The 19,143-nt window shown below is 36.4% G+C and overlaps 1 protein-coding gene across 1 annotated transcript in view; it reads right to left on the bottom strand.

Moving 5' to 3' along the window:
- CPB1 (carboxypeptidase B1) overlaps positions 1 to 18,740 on the bottom strand; it is a 35,232-nt gene extending 16,492 nt beyond the window's left edge. Inside the window, exons 1-6 of the mRNA XM_004755483.3 lie at positions 18,630 to 18,740; positions 18,448 to 18,523; positions 11,163 to 11,287; positions 2,444 to 2,543; positions 2,255 to 2,356; positions 1,320 to 1,421 (exon numbers count right to left, since the gene is read on the bottom strand). Of these exons, the coding sequence (XP_004755540.1) occupies positions 1,320 to 1,421; positions 2,255 to 2,356; positions 2,444 to 2,543; positions 11,163 to 11,287; positions 18,448 to 18,523; positions 18,630 to 18,700 (576 nt within the window). The 5' untranslated portion in view covers positions 18,701 to 18,740. The remainder of the gene's footprint in view (positions 1 to 1,319; positions 1,422 to 2,254; positions 2,357 to 2,443; positions 2,544 to 11,162; positions 11,288 to 18,447; positions 18,524 to 18,629) is intronic.
- Positions 18,741 to 19,143: the final 403 nt, after the last annotated feature.

The raw sequence follows: 19,143 nt of genomic DNA, 5'->3' as shown, positions 1-19,143 counted from the left end.
TTATCCGTTTTATGGTCTAGGATCCAATATACAAACAATCCCACATTGCACTGGTTATCATGTCTCCTCAGTTTCCTCTTATCTATGAGTTCTCAGTCTTTACTTGTCTCTTATGTCTTTGACACAGTTGAAGAGTACTGGTCCGGTTACTTTGAAGAAGGTCCCTCAATTTAGGTTTGTGTCTCTCTCTCTCTCTCTCTCTATATATATATATATATATATATATATATTTATGATTAGAGGAAGGTTATGAATTTTGAGGAAGAATACCATACAGATGATGTATCTTTTCAGTACATAATATCAGGGGGTACATGATACTGATTTTGTCTTAATGCTGGTGATATTAACCTTGATCAATTGGTTAAATAATTTCTGCTAAGTTTCTCTACTGTAAACTATGCTTTTGTAATGTAATACATATTTTGGGGGGGATACTTTGAGATAGGAATTATCCTATTTGTCTTTAAACATTTACTCACTGGGTCACCTGGGTGGCTCAGTGGTTTAAATTAAACCACTGCCTTCGGCTCAGGTCATGATCTCAGGGTCCTGGGATCAAGCCCCGCATCAGACTCTCTGCTCAGCAGGGAGCCTGCTTCCTCCTCTCTTGCTGCCTGCCTCTCTGCCTGCTTGTGATCTCTCTCTGTCAAATAAATAAATAAAATCTTAAAAAAAAAATTTGCTCACTAATTTACATATGTACATAGGTTTTTGTGAAATATTATTACTGTGGTGTTCTAATGATAGTTTTCTATTTTGTTCATTCTTTGTGCATCCATTAGTTATAATTCTTCTTTAAGAAGGAGTTGTTCCTTCTCTTCTCTTTATTTATTGAACAAATTATCTATATTAGAATGGGCTCATAGATGTTTAAAAACTTTAGTTAAAGGTTTTTCACATATATCTTATCATTAGAATTATGAGGAATGAAAAACAGTATCATTTACAGTGGGATTGCCATTGAAGTATATAATGATTATTGTTCAGGAGATAATAATAAACTTAGTGGCTTATCCACAATCTTTAATTTTTAAATGGCCTATGTATTATACTACTGGTTGGTCTCTCCACCAAAGGTGGGTGAGAAAGTTCAGATGAGTCAAATATAAATAAATACAATTTAACAGCTGTTTTAAAATCTTACCTTATAAAGATTTCTTGGTGAAAGCTAAAACTACTACCCAGAAATGGGAACTTGGAATTACAAAGTTTTTCTGTTATTATTCTCTCTTATTATAGGTAGATTATAAGAAATTGATTTAAATAAATGAAATACTTTCTACTTCCCTCCACCAAAAATGATTCTACATACTGACCTCTCTCACAAACCATTGGCAAAATGCAGGAGAAATCCATTCCCTGGCATGGAAACCACAGTCCATGAAAATGGCAGGCTTATTTGGTCCAGCTTTGCCAACCTATTGCAAACAAAAAAAGGGAAATTGTGATTCATCACAGTCAGGAGTTAACATTCACTACCTGTCTGGGCTTTGGATTCAACAGGTGAAACTTGACAGCAGCAAGAGATATATCCCATGATTAAATTAAAACACAATACTAGCACAGTATGTTCTTGCCTCTAGATACAATGTTTGAGCTTACATGGCTGTTTATTATTTTTATTAAGCTTGACAAGCTCATATTTTCAGAAGATGCTGATTACCCTGCTTAATTGTACTCACGTGGAGGTTATTTTCAGCTGCTATTATTAGGTGACATGACCAAGACAACTGGATGAGTAATTAGAAGTAATGATGATTGTTGCTAATCTTGTAAGAGTTTTCCTTCTCTCCTACTTACTCCTTGTCTTTTTATTTTCTTCATTAGAATTACATGACAAAAATGGCATTAGAGAATGACAGAAGCAAATCGTTGATACGCTCTGTAATGTTGTCTGATAGACGTGAAGTTTATGAATCTCTTTAACAAATGGATTTGCAAACAACATCTGGGAGAGAAGAATTTCTTCAAGGTAGGTAATCATTTACATTGCTTACAGGAATGTGGTTAAATTTATAGGACTTCTTGTATTTTATTGCATTTTCCTTTTGAATAAATCAAAATAATGATTTAAAAATCCACATATGATAAAAGAAGCTGGGGAATCTGTTTGACTCCCTGGGGCATATAGGCAGGGAAAGAGTTATAGCAATGTTTGGGATAAGCATGTCTGTGAAACAGATGTTAATGTGTTAGAATTCATTGATTTAAAGCCCTCAGATATGGGAAGGTCAAGGGTAAAAATGATTACCTTGAGGAGGTACATAGTGCGTCCTTCAAATGTGGTTCCAATGGCTCTGCGAGAGATGAGGCCTGGATTCTCACTGGTGACTTGTTGAGTCCAAGCCTCTATCTACCAATGCAACCATTTGTAGATTAATGTGCCATTCTTAGTTCAGTTCCCATAACAATGTCTGTCTAAATCATGTGCACATCATACCGTTTCCCATTTGTTGTACTTCTCATAACTGTGTCCAGTTGAACGGACCTGGCTGTCAAATTGACCTTCCAGCACAGATCTCAGGTTGCTTATCAATACCCTGCAATAAACCAAAGGATGTGCTCCTGTGAACAAAGAGTATTTCCTAGTGAACATGCAAAAAAGCAGAGTTGCTGCCTTAGTAAATTGTGCAGTACATTCTCCATGGAGTTACTTGTATCCTCTGAGTGTTCTTGATACCCTTCAACCTGAGCTGCTCATCACAAAAAGTGAATATATCACTGAAGACTGCAAGCAAGGCAGACCCTTTCTCAGCCCAAACTTGACATATTTAAGTGTCCTTGGACTGTGAATTCAGAAAATGGTTTCATCTGGAACCTGGAGCATTCTGGAACAGCCTTGGGCTGCCACCCAAAAATATGCAATTGAGTCCTATCTGTGGACTTTTTTCCTTGGGACTTTCCTAGTGTTAGCACTAAAAGTCCAATGTCCCAGGAACAAGTACATCCCAGGTAAACTGGGACAGTTGGTCACTTGAGGGCCTTTCTCTAGGTTTTTTTGTTTGTTTGTTTTTAAAGATTTTATCTATTTATTTGACAGAGAGAGATCACAAGTAGGCAGAGAGGCAGGCAGAGAGAGAGGAGGAAGCAGGCTCCCTGCTGAGCAGAGAGCCCTGTGCAGGACTCGATCCCAAGACCCTGAGATCGGGACCGGAGCCGAAGGCAGTGGCTCAACCCACTGAGCCACCCAGGCGCCCCCTTTCTCTAGGTTTTGAGAAAAATATATTGAAAGGTAGAAATTTAGAAATATTAATAAGCTAAATATTTATTAGGCAAAAAATGCTGGGTTAAAGAGCTAGTTTTTGCTTGTTTTTCTTTTGGCTGGTTTAAAGTAACCAAAGAATGGTTCTAAAGCAAGGTAGTATGAAAATTGGTGACAGAACTTTGAGGCCTGTGTATTTCTATAAGGGATTGTTTAGGTGAAAGTTTCTATTATAAAAGGCAGGCTGGAATGTGTGGATGTGTGTGACTTCATTTGTCTTTGCTACTGCTGAAAGTATGTTCTGAAAGGACAAAATTTTGTGACCATTAATGTTCTTGATCACAACATTGTGAATATTATGGACAGAAGCTAGTTTGCAGAAGCTTCTATTATCCACAGTCAAGCCTTGAAATGTTTTTATCTGACACAGAGAGAATTGCAGCCACACATCAAAAAGTGTACTTCTCCTCTGGCTGCCCCAAGGGCATTCTGATGAAGTATGTCAGGGACGTCCTCTGAACCTTCCTCCTGGTCTCTTCTTCATTTGGTTAACTTGGGAATGAACTTGTGTCTGTTTGTGGAAAATGCAGTAAATTAATACTAAATGATATTTTCTTCCTAGCAAGTGGCAAATACTGTCTTAAGGTCTTAACTATCTTAAGGTGGTATTACCAAAAAAAAAAAAAAAAAAGGGGAAAAGGAGTGGATTTTAAGATTTAGCTTGTGGAAAGAAAATTTCTCCTTGAGCAGCCATTAATACTCTGTTAATGTATTAGTTTTTATGGCTGCTATAAATTACCACAAATACGGTGATGTAAAACAACATGAATTTATGATTTTGCAGTTCTGTAGGTTAGAAGTCCAACACAGGTCTCAGTGGGCTAAAATCAAAGTGTCAGCAGTGGTGTGCTTTTACCTAAAAGTTCTAGGGAAGAATCTGATTCCCTGCCCTTTCCAGCTTCTAGAAGCTGCCCACATTCCTTGGTTCTTTGCCCTTCTCTTTTAACTTTGAACCCAGCAATGACAGCTCAAGTCTTTTGGATGTCACATCACTCTGACCCCATCTTCTGCCTCCCTCTACCACTTGTAAGAACCCTGTGATCATGTTGGACCTTTCTGGACAATGTAGAATAATCTGCCTATTTTAAGTTCAGCTGCTCAACAACTCTAGTTCCATCTACAAACCTAACTCCTCTTTGGCATGGAACGTGACACATTCAGGTGTTCTGGGGATTAGGATATAGACATTTGGGGCAGGAACACCATTCTGCCTGCTTCAGTTAGGCATTGTTACTATAACAATGATTATAGTAAGTGCTGTAATTATATTCAATACCCAAGTTGGATTGTTAGGATAGAACAGAAGTAGAAGGAATCCAGAATTAGAATCAAAAGGTCAGGGGTCATGGTTTTGCCTAACTTATAAATTGGCTTCAGAAAAATCATTTAATCTCTGGGCCTTACTTTTATAATTTTTAGAATGGGGCATTTGATTGGCTGACATTAAATGTCCTTTTCTTTTCTAAAATGCAGTGACTTGACTCAAATCTGTAGGCCTTGGTCATAGTTGTCTTTCAAGGTTTATGAAAAAAAATTTAAACTGAAATTTCTGGTTACCATAAACTTCAAAAACTCCAGGAAACACCTAAAATAGATAGTTTAGGAAAATGATTTTCAAATACAACATTTATAAAAACTAAAAACAAAAAACAAAACCAAAGCAAAACAAGCAAAACAAAAACCTTTGAAACAAAAAAGTCGACTGGCCAAAATCTTAAAGAAAACAACTATATACCGAAATCATCAGTTTGAAAGAACAAATGCAGTATAACAAGGTTGAACTTTTCTGGCTGAATGGCAAAACTAAAACTCCAAGAGGCAATGGTAAATGACATCTACTTGAACAATCACTTGAACAAGATTTTTCATTGTCAATGAGTGAGTACAATATCATCTAGGACATTTTGATTGTTAGTGGTGCCCAGAGAAAAGAAATAATCACTTAAATGCTCACAGGCATTCCACAGCCTCAACTGGATCTAAGACCATAACCATAGGAAGCTCTGCTCTATCAGGAACCACCTGAGTAGAGGGAACAATAGACCTTTCACAAAATATTGCTATCCTTTCTCTGCACCTAATCCTCAAATTCACATTATTTAGGAGAATCAGTGACTATGTAGGGATTAGTGTTTTGTTTGGTAGTTAGATGAGGCATTCTGTTAGAGTCATTACTATGTTAACTATTAAATCTTTACATTAATAATTAGGGCAAAGAAGCATTAAAAAAAAACAGGCAAACTTCCTGTTAAATTTAAGATGACACCCAGGAGTATAACTACCCTCTAGTAAGTTGCAAAAGAGCATCAAAATGAGGTAGAAGTGTGGTGCTTACTTTTGCCTGAAGGCAGGGGATTGACCTCAAATGATCCTTTCCAGCCTTGTGATTATTTGATTTTATTAGATTTAAGACAAAGCACTACTTAAGCTATATTACAAATATTATTATTAAATAATGAGCTTCTATTCTAGGAGATTAAAACAATGCCTCTTAATGTAATAGAGACTGCATTACAGCTCCAAAATAGAGGTGTGTACACTGTTCATACTTTCATATTTTCCTTTTATAGTGCTATCCAACTTCTTTTCTATAAAGATGCAGGCTAATTAGATAACAGGGACTCCCAAAAAAACAAGGAACAGAATATCTGAGAAAAGGAGGCATGACTCACTTTTTTCCCCCTTATACATTCTTGAAAAATGAGTATTTGGTTAGTTCCTCTACTACATGCCCATTGCTAGTGACGAACATTGTTATGTACCCATTGCTATCCAAGGACATGTTCCTGTCTTAATCTGAAATACACAGAAAAATAATGTTATAGGAAGTTATATTACTAACAGTCTCTCCCGGGATTGGATGGGGGCAAAGGCAACATTCCTGTAATTTGTAGGAAGGTATTCTGTGAAAGCCTGCCCACCAAAAAGTCTGTTAACGGCTTCAAAACAATAAGTTGGAGATTTGCACCATCCATTTCCTAGTCTTTCTGTATCTAAGGGTGCAGCATAAACATAAAGATACAGTTATTATTCTTGGTGCACACTTTCTGAATTTTTTCCCATGGCAACTCAGAAATTGGTTAAAGCTTCCAAAGTGATAACAAGTCTTGGTGAAGAGGGATGCAACCATGGAAAAGTCTGCAAAGCTATTTTGGTGGAACTTGTGCAGTAGTAGATGGTTCCTGTTGGATATAAACATGATTACAAACTCTTGCCAGCAAGAACCTGTCTAAATACAAATTAGTTACCATATGAGATAATGATGGGATGCACAGGGACTGCTTACAGTCCCAGCTAGGATATTGCTGGTGCGCTCCTCCAGCAATAAAGTCTCTAGGGACTTATAATTATTTAGTATTTAGAAAATTGTATGCTACATGTGTGCTAAGCAGTGAACAGAGAAGCAAAAATTAACAAGAGTTTAGCTCTTGGGGAATTTCCAATGTTCTACATGAGATAACATTCATATCCAATTCCCAAGAAGTTTATCCACTAAAAAAGGATATAAATTTTCCATCTGATAAAGGGAGATTTATATGCAATTAGAAGCCATATTGCTACTTTGTGATATAGGTAGAATTAGGATGTCATTTAGGTAGCTAGGGTTAGCTTATGGTGTCTGATCTTCCTTTTGTTTTTATCAAAGAATTATAAAGAAACTGTCGTTAAAAAAATATTTTAAAAAAATTACCAAAGGCTCCTAAAGGCTAGGATTTTAAAAGTTCTTCCTAGTGTAATAAGAAGAGCAAAAAGTCACAGACATGAGTCTTAATCAAATTTTGAAACTTAACTGTGTTATATCTTTGTTTTAAAAAGATAGTCCATTCATCTGTTGATGGACATCTAGGTTCTTTCCATAGTTTGTCCATCAACAGATGAATGGATCAAGAAGATGTGGTATATATACACAATGGAATACTATGCAGCCATCAAAAGAAATGAAATCTTGCCATTTGTGACAACATGGATGGAACTAGAGCGTATCATGCTTAGCGAAATAAGTCAAGCAGAGAAAGACAACTATCATATGATCTCCCTGATATGAGGAAGTGGTGATGCAACATGGGGGCTTAAGTGGGTAGGAGAAGAATCAATGAAACAAGATGGGATTGGGAGGGAGACAAACCATAAGTGACTCTTAATCTCACAAAACAAACTGAGGGTTGCTGGGGGGAGGGGGTTTGGGAGAAGGGAGCGGTATTATGGACATTGGGGAGGGTATGTGCTTTGGTGAGTGCTGTGAAGTGTGTAAACTTGGTGATTCACAGACCTGTACCCCTGGGGATAAAAATATATGTTTATAAAAAATAAAAAATTAAAAACAGAAGAAAAAAAATAAAAAGACAGTCCATTCTTGTGGTCACATTTTGACACTTCCCTTAGGTAGAAGCAGGTAGCTAAGCTATATGAAGCCTGATAATGGGGTTAAGCAAAACAGTTTCTCTTGATCTTTAAGAAATATTTCATTTCTCTCTTAGTATAATAATAAACCATAACAATAGTAATGCCAGTAGCAATTTATTTACATATTGTTTTAGTTCATCTTCACAGTCCTTTGAAAGAGGTATTATATCTTCATATTATGGATAAGGAAATGGAAGTTCAGAAAAATTAAGTAAATTATCTGGGGCGCCTGGGTGGCTCAGTGGTTTAAGCCGCTGCCTTCGGCTCAGGTCATGATCTCAGGGTCCTGGGATCAGGTCCCGCATCGGGCTCTCTGCTCGGCGGAGAGCCTGCTTCCCTCTCTCTCTCTCTGCCTGTCTCTCCATCTACTTGTGATTTCTCTCTGTCAAATAAATAAATAAAATCTTTAAAAAAAAAAAAAAAAGGGATGCCTGGGTGGCTCAGTTGGACGACTGCCTTTGGCTCAGGTCATGATCCTGGATTCCCGGGATCGAGTCCCGCATCAGGCTCCCAGCTCCATGGGGAGTCTGCTTCTCTCTCTGACCTTCTCCTCGTTCATGCTCTCTCTCCCTGTCTCTCTCAAGTAAATAAATAAAATCTTTAAAAAAAAAAAAAAGAAAAATTAAGTAAATTATCTAAGGTTACACATTCAGGAAGTTGCAGAGTTAGGACTTGAATTTGGTTTTTTTGTTTTGTTTTGTTTTTTCCTAGAGCATTTACTTGTTATGTTATATTGTACCACTTCTCCTGATGAGATACAGACTTTATAGGTAATAATTCTGACATCTTCACTAGCATAAATACTATTTAATATTTTTAAAATGTGAAAAACAAGAGAAAATTTCCGTTAAAAAATTTTAAGTTACATTTACTCAAAATTAATGAAGACTTGAGCTTGTGGTGGGGTATTGTTGGATAAACATTTGCGTGTTCAGGACTGGAGCTTGATACTGCCTGTTTGCTTCTTACTGATCCACTCCCTGGAGGAAGAACTGTTTTGAACAAAATACCTCATTTCTTTCTTCTCTCTAGTGCAGATACCTCCAGGTTAGCGTGATCTCTCCAAGTTCTAAGCTTACCATATTGTCAGTTCTCTGCCTAGAGTATAATTTTTTCCTTTTCTTTGGCTAACTTTGGCTCATCTCAGTTCTCAGGTGAAGACTCATTTCCTCTTGTGGCCTTTGATTCCCAGAGCTGCTCAATTCCTCTATATCTCTAGCACTTCATTCTTCTTAACATCTGTTACACAATTCTGAAATTCTTTGTTTAAAGTTAAATTCTCTGTTTTCCTCTGAAGGGGTTGGGACCATATCTATCCTTTATGGTGCTTGGTACAGGTAGGCACTTACTGTCTGTTTTTTGATCAACAATGGACAACTGCTTCTACTTAGGAAGACACTTTCATCTAAAAAGGGTTACATGGCCCAGTGTGGTATTTGGGGAGAGGAGACATGTGATGATCAGCTTAGCTAACTCTGTTCTAGGCCTCTGGGGAATCACTTTCTTTTTCTTTTTCTTTTTTTTTTTTTTTTTCGTATTTTCTCTATGACTTCTATCATTAGAAATAGTGGTGAGGGCTGTGGAGGATAAAAGGACAGAGAACCATTCAGTCTGACCCTAATCTTGTCCTTAATCTAAAGGAGTATGAGGAAGAAAAACAAAACTGGAGGTATCACATTTCCGGATTTCAAGTTATATTACAAAGCAGTAGTAATTAAAACAGTATAGTACTGGCATAAAAATAGACACATAGATCAATGGATTATAACAGACAACCTAGAAATAAACCCACAATTATATGGTCAGTAATATTTACAAAAGAGGAATGGATATACAATGGGGAAAAGTCTGTTCAACAAATGATATTGGGAAAACAGGACAGCTAATGCAAAAGAATGAAACTGGCTCACTTTCTTTCACCATCCACAAGAATAAACTCAAAGTGGATTAAAGATCTAGTGTGACAATCAAAAGCATAAAAACTCTAGAAGAGAGAGTATAGGCAGTAGTCTCTCTGACATCAGATGTAGCAACATTTTTCTAGCTATGTCTCCTGAGGCAGGGGAAATAAAGACAAAAATAAACTATTGGGACTATATCAAAATCAAAAGTTTCTGCACAGTGAAGGAAATAATTAACAAAACTAAAAGGCAGCCTATGAAATCAGAGAAAATATTTGAAAATAACATATCTGATAAATGGTTAGTATCCAAAATATATAAAGAGCTCTGATACAACCGAATATTGAAAAAAGCAAATAATCCAATTTTAGATGAGCAAAAGAAATGAACAGACATTTCTCCAAAGAAAATATGTAGAGGGACAACAGACATATGAAAAAATGCTCAACATCACTCATCAGGGAAATGCAATCAAAACTACAATGAGATATCACATCACATCTATGAGAATGGTGAAAATCAAAAACACAAGAAACAATAAGTGTTGGTGAGGATGTGGAGAAAAAGGAACCCACTTGCACCATTGGTAGGAATGCAAATTGGTGCAACCATTGTGGAAAAAGTATAGAGGTTCCTCAAAAAATTAAAAATAGAACTACTCTGTGATCCAGGAAGTATATTTACCCCCCAAATGCAAAAACACTAGTTCAAAGGGATACATGTACGTCTACTTTTATTGTGACATTATTTAAAGTAGTCAGATTATGGAAGCACCCCAAGTGTCTTTCAATAGGTGAATGGATATAGAAGATGTGGCATATATACACAATGGAATATTAGTCTTAAAAAAGAATGGAATTTTGCCATTTCCAACAACATGGATAGAGCTTGAGAATATAATGCTAAGCGAAGTAAGTCAGAGAAGACAAATACTATATGTGGAATTTAAGAAACAAAACAAACAAAGGAAAAACAAAGAGTAGATAGACAAACCAAAAAACAGACTCTTAATTATAGAGAACAAACTGATGGTTACCAGAGGGAGGATAGGTCGGGGAGTGGAGGAAATAGAAGATGGAGATTAAAGAGTATACTTATTATGATGAAAAAACAATCAAATGATAAGAAAATATATGAATGGTTAAGTTGAAATAAATATTGATTGAGTCTGGTATGCATACACGAAAAGTAAGAAGCCTGAGGAGTCCTTAAAGCTCCTAATAGGTCTGGTTGCTCAGTTGGAAGGAAGACTTGATGTTATTTGGGACTAAAACTGTGTCTAGCTGATAACAGTGTTTATTGGTTTGGCCTATAGTCTATCTATAACCATTTAGCAGGTCAGATATCTTGCTGAATTGGGGTTCAGGAGTCAAAACCATTTTTTTTTAAATTGGAATAAGAACTAAACAAAATATCTACCAGGCTTAAAGTCTTACAATTTGGAATCTAGGACCAGTTTTGCCATCAGCTATTTGTGGGGTCTCAGGGAAGCCATGGTCTTGGTCTTACTTTTACTTTCCCAGGGTTATTCAGAGGCTCAGATGAAAGCATACATAGGAGAGAATTTTAATAGCTATAAAACATAAACTTACTCATATTGTAGTTCATTCTGCTCCAGAAAATCTTCCACAGTGAAAATATCTTCTGCTTTTACACGGAAGTCAACTGTACTGTGAGGTTTGATTTGTGTGACAGAATCCGGTTTCCAGAAGTCAATCTGAATAAGGAGAAAAATATATTATGTTTGACACCTATAATTCAGTGATAGTGAATTCAATGATAGTGAGTTATCATCAGCAAGCACACTCTTACTCTACCTCACTGAGTTATTTTCAAACTCAAATTATCCATGAAATCTCTTAAAAATATCTCCTTGAGTGAACAAGAGTTGGGACCAAGCAGTATGTCAATAAAAATGTTTATATATATATATATATACATATATATACTGATTATCATCAAGCATGAAGAACATATAATTATTTCCCATAATGCTAGTTAATTTCCCATAATACCAGTATTTTATAATGGCTCTTATTCTATTTATTGATTTTCTGTAGCAATTGCTTATTGTGATAGTAGTGTTTGTGATAATGGATAAATGTTCTGAATGAATGATGATGAATTAACTACAGCCACAAAATTTAATAGAAAGAAATTGAGCTTTCCTTTTTACTTTTTAAATGATTTATTTTATTAATTTGTACTTGGAACTCAGCACTCACAGTAATGTGCAGAACCAGGATCTACATCTCTAACCTGTGGAGGATATATTGGAAAGGAACGTACATCTTTCTCCAGTGGTCATCTTGTCGTCATGGCCAGAAACAAAATGCTCTCAAAGATCCAGACATTTTCATTTGTTCAGTTATTCATCAGCTTTTACTAAGGACCTACTATGTGCTAGGCTTTGTGCCTGAGACTAGGATTACATTAGTGAGCAAATCAAACATAGCTTCTGTTCTTATGGGGGAGATTTTGGAGAAAATTATGCACAAAAATAACAGAATAACATATTTGATAATTCTAATGCTTTTCCTTGTGGATGTGTGGTTTCAAATCTCCTTTTTTCATGGAAAAACATTAACCAAGGGTGTGTTGTCTCTCTCAGGTTTCTGTTTTCTGTTTCTTCTTTGAGCAGAGGAAAGTGAGCTTGAGATGAGCCTGACAATGGGTCTTTCTCTGCCTCTGATTCTCACCCAATCCCTGTAGGTAATTATGAGCTGGTCTTAGTCTGGAGATGTTACAGGTGATATTTAGGACCATTGCTTGGAAACTTAGAAGCAAGTTTTGGCAATACTTAGAGTTCATTTAATAGAAACTAATAGGTAAGATATTAAGATGACTCAATTTCAGATACACTTGCCTGGGGAGAATCCAATAATCTATGTCTTGTCCTGGTAATCTTCAGACCACTGTAGATGTCTAGTGGGTGCTGAGTGATGAGTCAGGGCTGTAGAGTGTATAAGGGCAGTATGAGGCAGGGACATTGGGACAATATCAGAAGGGATTCCAGAAGAAAAATATGAGCGTGGTTGTCACTAAGGTGTTGAAAGGTGACAGTATTGATGATTTGATAAGGATTGGCTACACAATGTGATCTAGTGAGTCAAAGATGAGAGGATAAAGATGAAAGGTTAAGAGACAGTAGGGGAAATACAAAGACATGCCATGATAAGAACAGAAAAAGCTAGGGGCTGGTGATGAATTCTAGTTAGCCAACATTGTAAAGAGAAGGACACTGAAGACAAGCATATTATGGAAGAAAGCATATTTTTAAAAGTTAACTGAATTTGTGTTTCTAATAAATGCTTATCATTCCAAGATGGGATGGGACAGGGATGTATATCTTTATTATAGTCACAGAGGTTTAGAATTGGTAGAGCACATAAAGCCCTCCAGGCATCTGTAGGCAACTTGACTGAGCTGCACCCATACATAATGCAGGGACCTTTGAGCATACTCAGGGAACTCCCCACTGCCAAGATCTGCATCTCTGTGTTTGAAAGCTCTTTCCCCTAGAACTGGAAAAAACCAAACGAACAGCTCGCAGCAAGCAGGGGATGGCAAAAAACCCCCAAACAAATAAAACTCTTTCCAGAGACGTGCTCAACCAGTGACCCTGGAAAATAGATGTCTAAATACTCCAATTCCCTTGTTTTGTAGGTGGGATAAATAATTCTAAGGTGTATGATTTGCACACCCATTCCTTGAGTTCTCTGTTGGATTAAGCTCTAGTCATACTCTGTGCTAACTGTCTTAATAGTATCCCTTTTGTTAGCTGCCTTCCCTTCTCTACATCACTTCTCACTCCTCTACCAGTATTCCCTATATTTCCCACACAAAATCTTTGGCCTGAAATCTTTGTCTACGATTCTGCTTTGAAGAATCTATATTAAGATACTACCTTTTCATATACAGCAGCATATACCTGCATACCGTCTTGGTGATGGTTTTAATACAATCTTGAGTACATTTAGTATCACTTCAGAATAGCCTAATTGCTTTATGAATGGGTTTTCTTTGCTATATTAAGTTGAAAGTTACCTTTCCTAACGTCTTATTTCTTGCTCATTGGTCTTGGTTCTCCTAATTATTGGGAGATTGATCTCTTTCTTTCTATATATTTATCTGCATATCTACATATGCAGATATCTCTATATATGTACAGAGAGAGAGGAGAGGGAGAAAGAAGAGAGAGATACACACAGAGAGAAAGACTTTTAAGATTCTGTAGGGAGAATGATGGATTCTTTAAAATGGGGTAGATAAATCTCATGAAAATGTTCAACAGAAAACTTGCAGACCTAACCTGAGGTACCTTAAGATTTCATTTTGACATGGAGAAGATTGATCAACATATATACCAAAATCCAGCAGTATGAAGTTTTCCAAGTGTGATGCAGACTTACTACTGAAGTTAATTCCCAGTGCTTCTTAGGAGAAATGGAGCCAAAAATCAGAAGCAACTCTATAGCCCCATAGATGTTCACCAATACATGAAGTATGGATACAAATAATAAACTAAAAATGTTATCACAAGGAAGTAAATATACATTTCAGTAATTATCAAGACCTTGTGAATGAGATCTATTTCTGAAATATGGAAATAGAGCAAAAGATGATATGAGATATGGAGAATTGAATTATGTGTTAATAATTTATAAAATGGAGGTTATAAAATTACAATTCTAGGAAACTGAGTTATAAAAAATCATAAAGGACATTTGTTGGAAGGTAATGGGGTATCTTTATGTGATAATACTGTGGGAATGTCAACTTAATCAGCCAGCTGGCTAATAACTGAAGAGCCTTTTTTAATATATTAAGAGACCAGCACAAAAGCAAGATAAAGTAGTGTATCCACTATACATTCTTTTAGGGCTTAGAAGAAAATAAATATTGGTATTGGTATCAGGAGTCTTTGATTCTTTATAAATTTATATAAATTTGTTTCTTCACATTGCATTTGACTCTAAGTTGAACATCTGACGGACTTTTCATTTATATAATGGAATTTTCTTTTCCTCTTAGAAGAAAAAGTGACTTCTAATTGAGGCTCAGTTCCAGAGAGCAGGGAAGAACTTAGTAGAAAAATATAGTAGGGGTAATGGGAACCCTGGAAGACTGTAATGATGTTACTTTGGCCATAGATTAACTTGCACCTTATCACAGAGAAACAAGGTTCAAGAAAGCATAGAGAAAAGAGAATAGGTTTTGTGGTTAATGTCTCCAATAGAGGAACAAGTGCAACTCTGATTGCAAGGAGATGAAATAAAACACTTACTGTATAATTACAGATGAAAAGGGGAGGCTACCAGTGTCCCATGTGGTCACAGCTCTCCTGTACATTCAGCTTAGAAAAGGATATGTTCAAAAGCTGGGAGGAAGGACACATGGCCAAGGATGAATACAAAGACTAGATGCCCTTGTAATGATCTTATCAGGAAGGCTACAGTCCAGACTATGCTGCACTTGCAAAATTGCTGAGGAGAATAAAAATCTTTTCATTCATGTTGGAAATAAAATGAATAAAGAACAAACATGCAGTCCCATTGCTTGGAGCTAAAGCTTGATGTTTGCAGCTGGGAGAGAGAAAGTCACTCTATTTAACTATTGTTTGACTTTTGTCTTTTCTCAGGGGGTATACTATTTCTTGTTTCTTCTATTTCTAGAGAGAAAAAATAACCATAAGTAAAAAAATTTTCACATGTTAGGATTTTTAGCAGAAACACCTTCTTTGGAAAGAGAATATTGAGGCCCAAGATAGATGAGGAGAGAATGGATTATACTGGCCATGTAAATTGCATTCAAGATTCCAGTTCTAAAGATGGTAATAATAACAAATACTTCTATAGATATCATTATATAAGTTCTTTCTAAGTGATTTAAAGATTTAGAGGACTTAATGTAAGTCCTTTAAATCTCACAACAATCCTATAAGGTAAATACTAGTATTCTCATTTGACAAAATAGAAAGTTGAGACCCAGAGAGGTGTCCAAGGTCCAGCTAGCAAGTGGTAGAGCCAGGAATTGAATCCAGGAGTCTGAGTCCAGGTTCTCTGCTCTCGACTATTTTAAAATGCTGAATCTTAGGTAACTAAAAAAATAACTGCATGTGTGATTGCAGAAATTTCTCAGCACCCTTGGAGGAATCAGAGCTTGAAGGAATTACTAAAGAGTGGAGAGGGTAAATCTTGGATTTCAGAAATAGGAAAACAGGTGAATTCCAGAAGCAGGAGCTCCTTGGGGCCTGGTGTGGATTCTGGCAAAGCTGCAGAGTAAACTGGAAGTAGATGGATTGTGAATGTTCAGAAAAGGAAGCTATGATCCCTGGGAGCCAACATGGTTTAAAGCAAGAGTGAGTCAGGTCAGGCCTAATGAACTTCATCTTATTATTGAAAAAGACCACTATCCTGATGGAATGCTGAATCTGGATCTTAGCAAAACATTTGACCAAGTCTCTGCATTTATATTCTTTATAAGCTGGAAAATACAATGTTAGCTACAGCTAACAGTAATGTGGATACTTGAGCAAACTTACCTGAGGATGGTTGGTTAATGCATCACTTTCAGTACTTAACACATTGGAAACTCATGATAAGTATGTATTGAATGAATAAGCCATGAAGGAGGCCTCTAATTCTGTGGTGACCCCTCATTCACCTAATATTTTTATCAGTGACAAAGATAAAAGTTGGAAAGTCATGCTTGTCAAACTTCTGGTAATATAAAGTTAGGGAGAAGAATTATTTCCCTGGGTGACTGAATTCATTATAAAAATGATCTCAACCTGCTGAAAACAGGCTATAAAGACATATTTAACAGGGTAAATCCAAAATCCTGCATTTAGGTTAAAAAATAAATTAGGCAAGAAGAAGTAATATCTTGTTTGAAGGTGATTCATGTGAAAAAAGAATAACCTAATGGTTTCAATTGGCCAATATATTTGTTATAACCCAAGATTATTCTGTAAACTGTTCAAGATGTTGAAAAGAATCTCAGGCCTCCTTAATAAATGTCCATTTTACAGATGAAGACAGGCAATGGTCCTGCAGTATGTATTAATCAGAGCATAGCTAGGGGTCCATTGTCAATTCTGAAAGCTACATTTAAAAAAAGAAATATAGACAGAAAGATTGAGCTATATCCAGAGGTGACCAGAATGATCAGGTGTCTGTAAACCCATGCTAAGAGAAATTATAAAAGGCCTAGAATAAATAAATTTTAGAGGGTGAAGGGCCATCTGTACCCCAATGTTTATAGCAGCAATGGCCACGGTCGCCAAACTGTTGAAAGAACCAAGATGCCCCTCAACGGATGAATGGATAAGGAAGATGTGGTCCATATACACTGTGGAGTATTATGCCTCCATCAGAAAGGATGAATACCCAACTTTTGTAGCAACATGGACAGGACTGGAAGACATTATGCTGAGTGAAATAAGTCAAGCAGAGAGAGCCAGTTATCATATGGTTTCACTTATTTGTGGAGCATAACACATAACATGGAGGACATGGGGAGATGGAGAGGAGAAGGGAGTTGAAGGAAATTGGAAGGGGAGATGAACCATGAGAGACTATGGGCTCTGAAAAACAATCTGAGGGTTTTGAAGGGGTGGGGGGTGGGAGGTTGGAGGAGCCAGGTGGTGGGTATTATGGAGGGCATGTATTGCATGGAGCACTGGGTGTGGTGCATAAACAATGAATTCTGTTACGCTGAAAAGAAATAAATTAAAAATAAAATAAAATAAAACAAATTTTAGAGGGTGATACACAATATTTGGCTCAGCTAGGTCCAATGGGCTAGAGTTGGAGAAGGTAGATTTTAGCTTCATATAACAATTGGAATGACTTGTAAGGCAAATGGGCTACTTTGAAAGCAGTATTCCTGCTATCCCTGGAGGTGCTCAAGCAGGTGTTGTTGGAACTAAAAACCAGGGATGATATTTCTATGGAGGAAATTCCAGGTTTGAGTTGGAATAAATGACTTTATTTTCTTTAAATTCTAAACTTTTGAATCTGTTTCAGATTATGATACTGTATCTTCTTTTTTCTCCCCATACCTTAAAAGCTAAAAGAAAAAAACCTATAAAAAGGTAGATAGATAGATAGATAGATAGATATAGATATAAATATAGATATAGATATAAATAGGAGATGGATATTTAGGGGCTAGCAAATTATTTTGGTTTATATTTCATGAGGAAACAGGTTTGGCCCAAGTGAACCATTTGTGGTCAGCAATAGCTTCCTGTTAAATGCATATGTAATTAAAAATATCAGTTCTCACCCCATATACAGTGGATTTTTAAAAAATTAGCATAGAGATTTTGGTTTATTGAAAGTAAAAACAAATATGGAAATCATTCATGGCTTTTACCTCCTTTGCCCGCCCCAGCCCTTCATGTCATATCGTTAAGAGGGCCTGAATCAAGGTCATGAAAACTCAAGCTGTTTGATTTGGAATGAAAGAAAATCAAAGGGAACAGATGATACATGGGATGTGGAAATGAATTTCAAGTTGGACAGAAGCCCAGTTTTTCAGTAATATCCAAGTTGATCATTTTTCACTTTTGCCTTAGAAGGCAAGTGACTGTACATTAGATGTACTGTGACCTTTGTGGCAGTTCCATCTCATCCAGTTGTCATGTCCTGTCAGCTCCTTAAAATGTTTTCATGGATTTATAATACTGTAGGGCCATGACAATCTAATTTAGGCAGAAAAGAAGGTATCATGGCATTAAATGTTTTTTTTTTCAAGTTATTTCTTGCTGTGGTTAATATTTTAGTCATTCTTCCTTTTATGGAATCACAGTACATTCTAAGATTTTAAAGTAAGTGTAAAGCAAACCTGTACTACAGGATCATTACTTACTTGGGTGGTGCTGGCCAACTTATGGAGTAAGTTGATGTGATTTTCATCTTCAACATTGACCCGGAACACCTTCTCACTGAATGGTGGGTAGCAGAAGACAAAATTTAAAATTGGGTAGTGCATTCACATTTTTTGGGATAGCAAGGAAGAGGACTTAATCTTTTAAGGAGTTGCTTACTTACCCTTCAAAGTGCTCACCAGAATGGTGAGAAGATGCTAGGGCCAGAGTCACAAGAAGCAAGAATGTCAGCATTGTGACTGACTAGATCCTTTGGGTGTGTTTTACCTGCTTTTATAGTCCAAGGTGTTCTTTGTTTTCTTCTTCTGATTGCAGATAGGCACTATCAAATTTTGATTAATGGTTTTCCTAGCATTATTGCCTTGGTAGCTGTGTAAAGTCAGAGAGGATATCTCTCTCAACACCTGTGGATACAGAGCAAATAATCTCAAGTTCAACCCATCTAGTTTAGATGTCAGACCTTGAATAGTTGGGAGCTAAATGAGTTTTAAATAAAATACATTTTTTAGTCATTTTTTTGTAGTATTTTTTTTCATTTTGAATTGAGTATAACATACAATGATATAAGTGTAATAGTTGATGACTTTTGACAAGTGCATACATTCATGTAACAAAGATCCCAGTGAAGGTATAGAACATTTTCATCACCCTAAGAAGTTCTTTTGAGCATCATTCCA

The sequence above is a fragment of the Mustela putorius genome, unplaced genomic scaffold, assembly GCF_011764305.1.
Source record: "Mustela putorius furo isolate JIRA1106 unplaced genomic scaffold, ASM1176430v1.1 tig00003834_pilon_pilon_pilon, whole genome shotgun sequence".
Classification (NCBI taxonomy): Eukaryota; Metazoa; Chordata; class Mammalia; order Carnivora; family Mustelidae; genus Mustela; species Mustela putorius.
The sequence above is the reverse complement of the archived record's forward strand: the minus strand, read 5'-3'. Positions and strand labels throughout refer to the sequence as shown.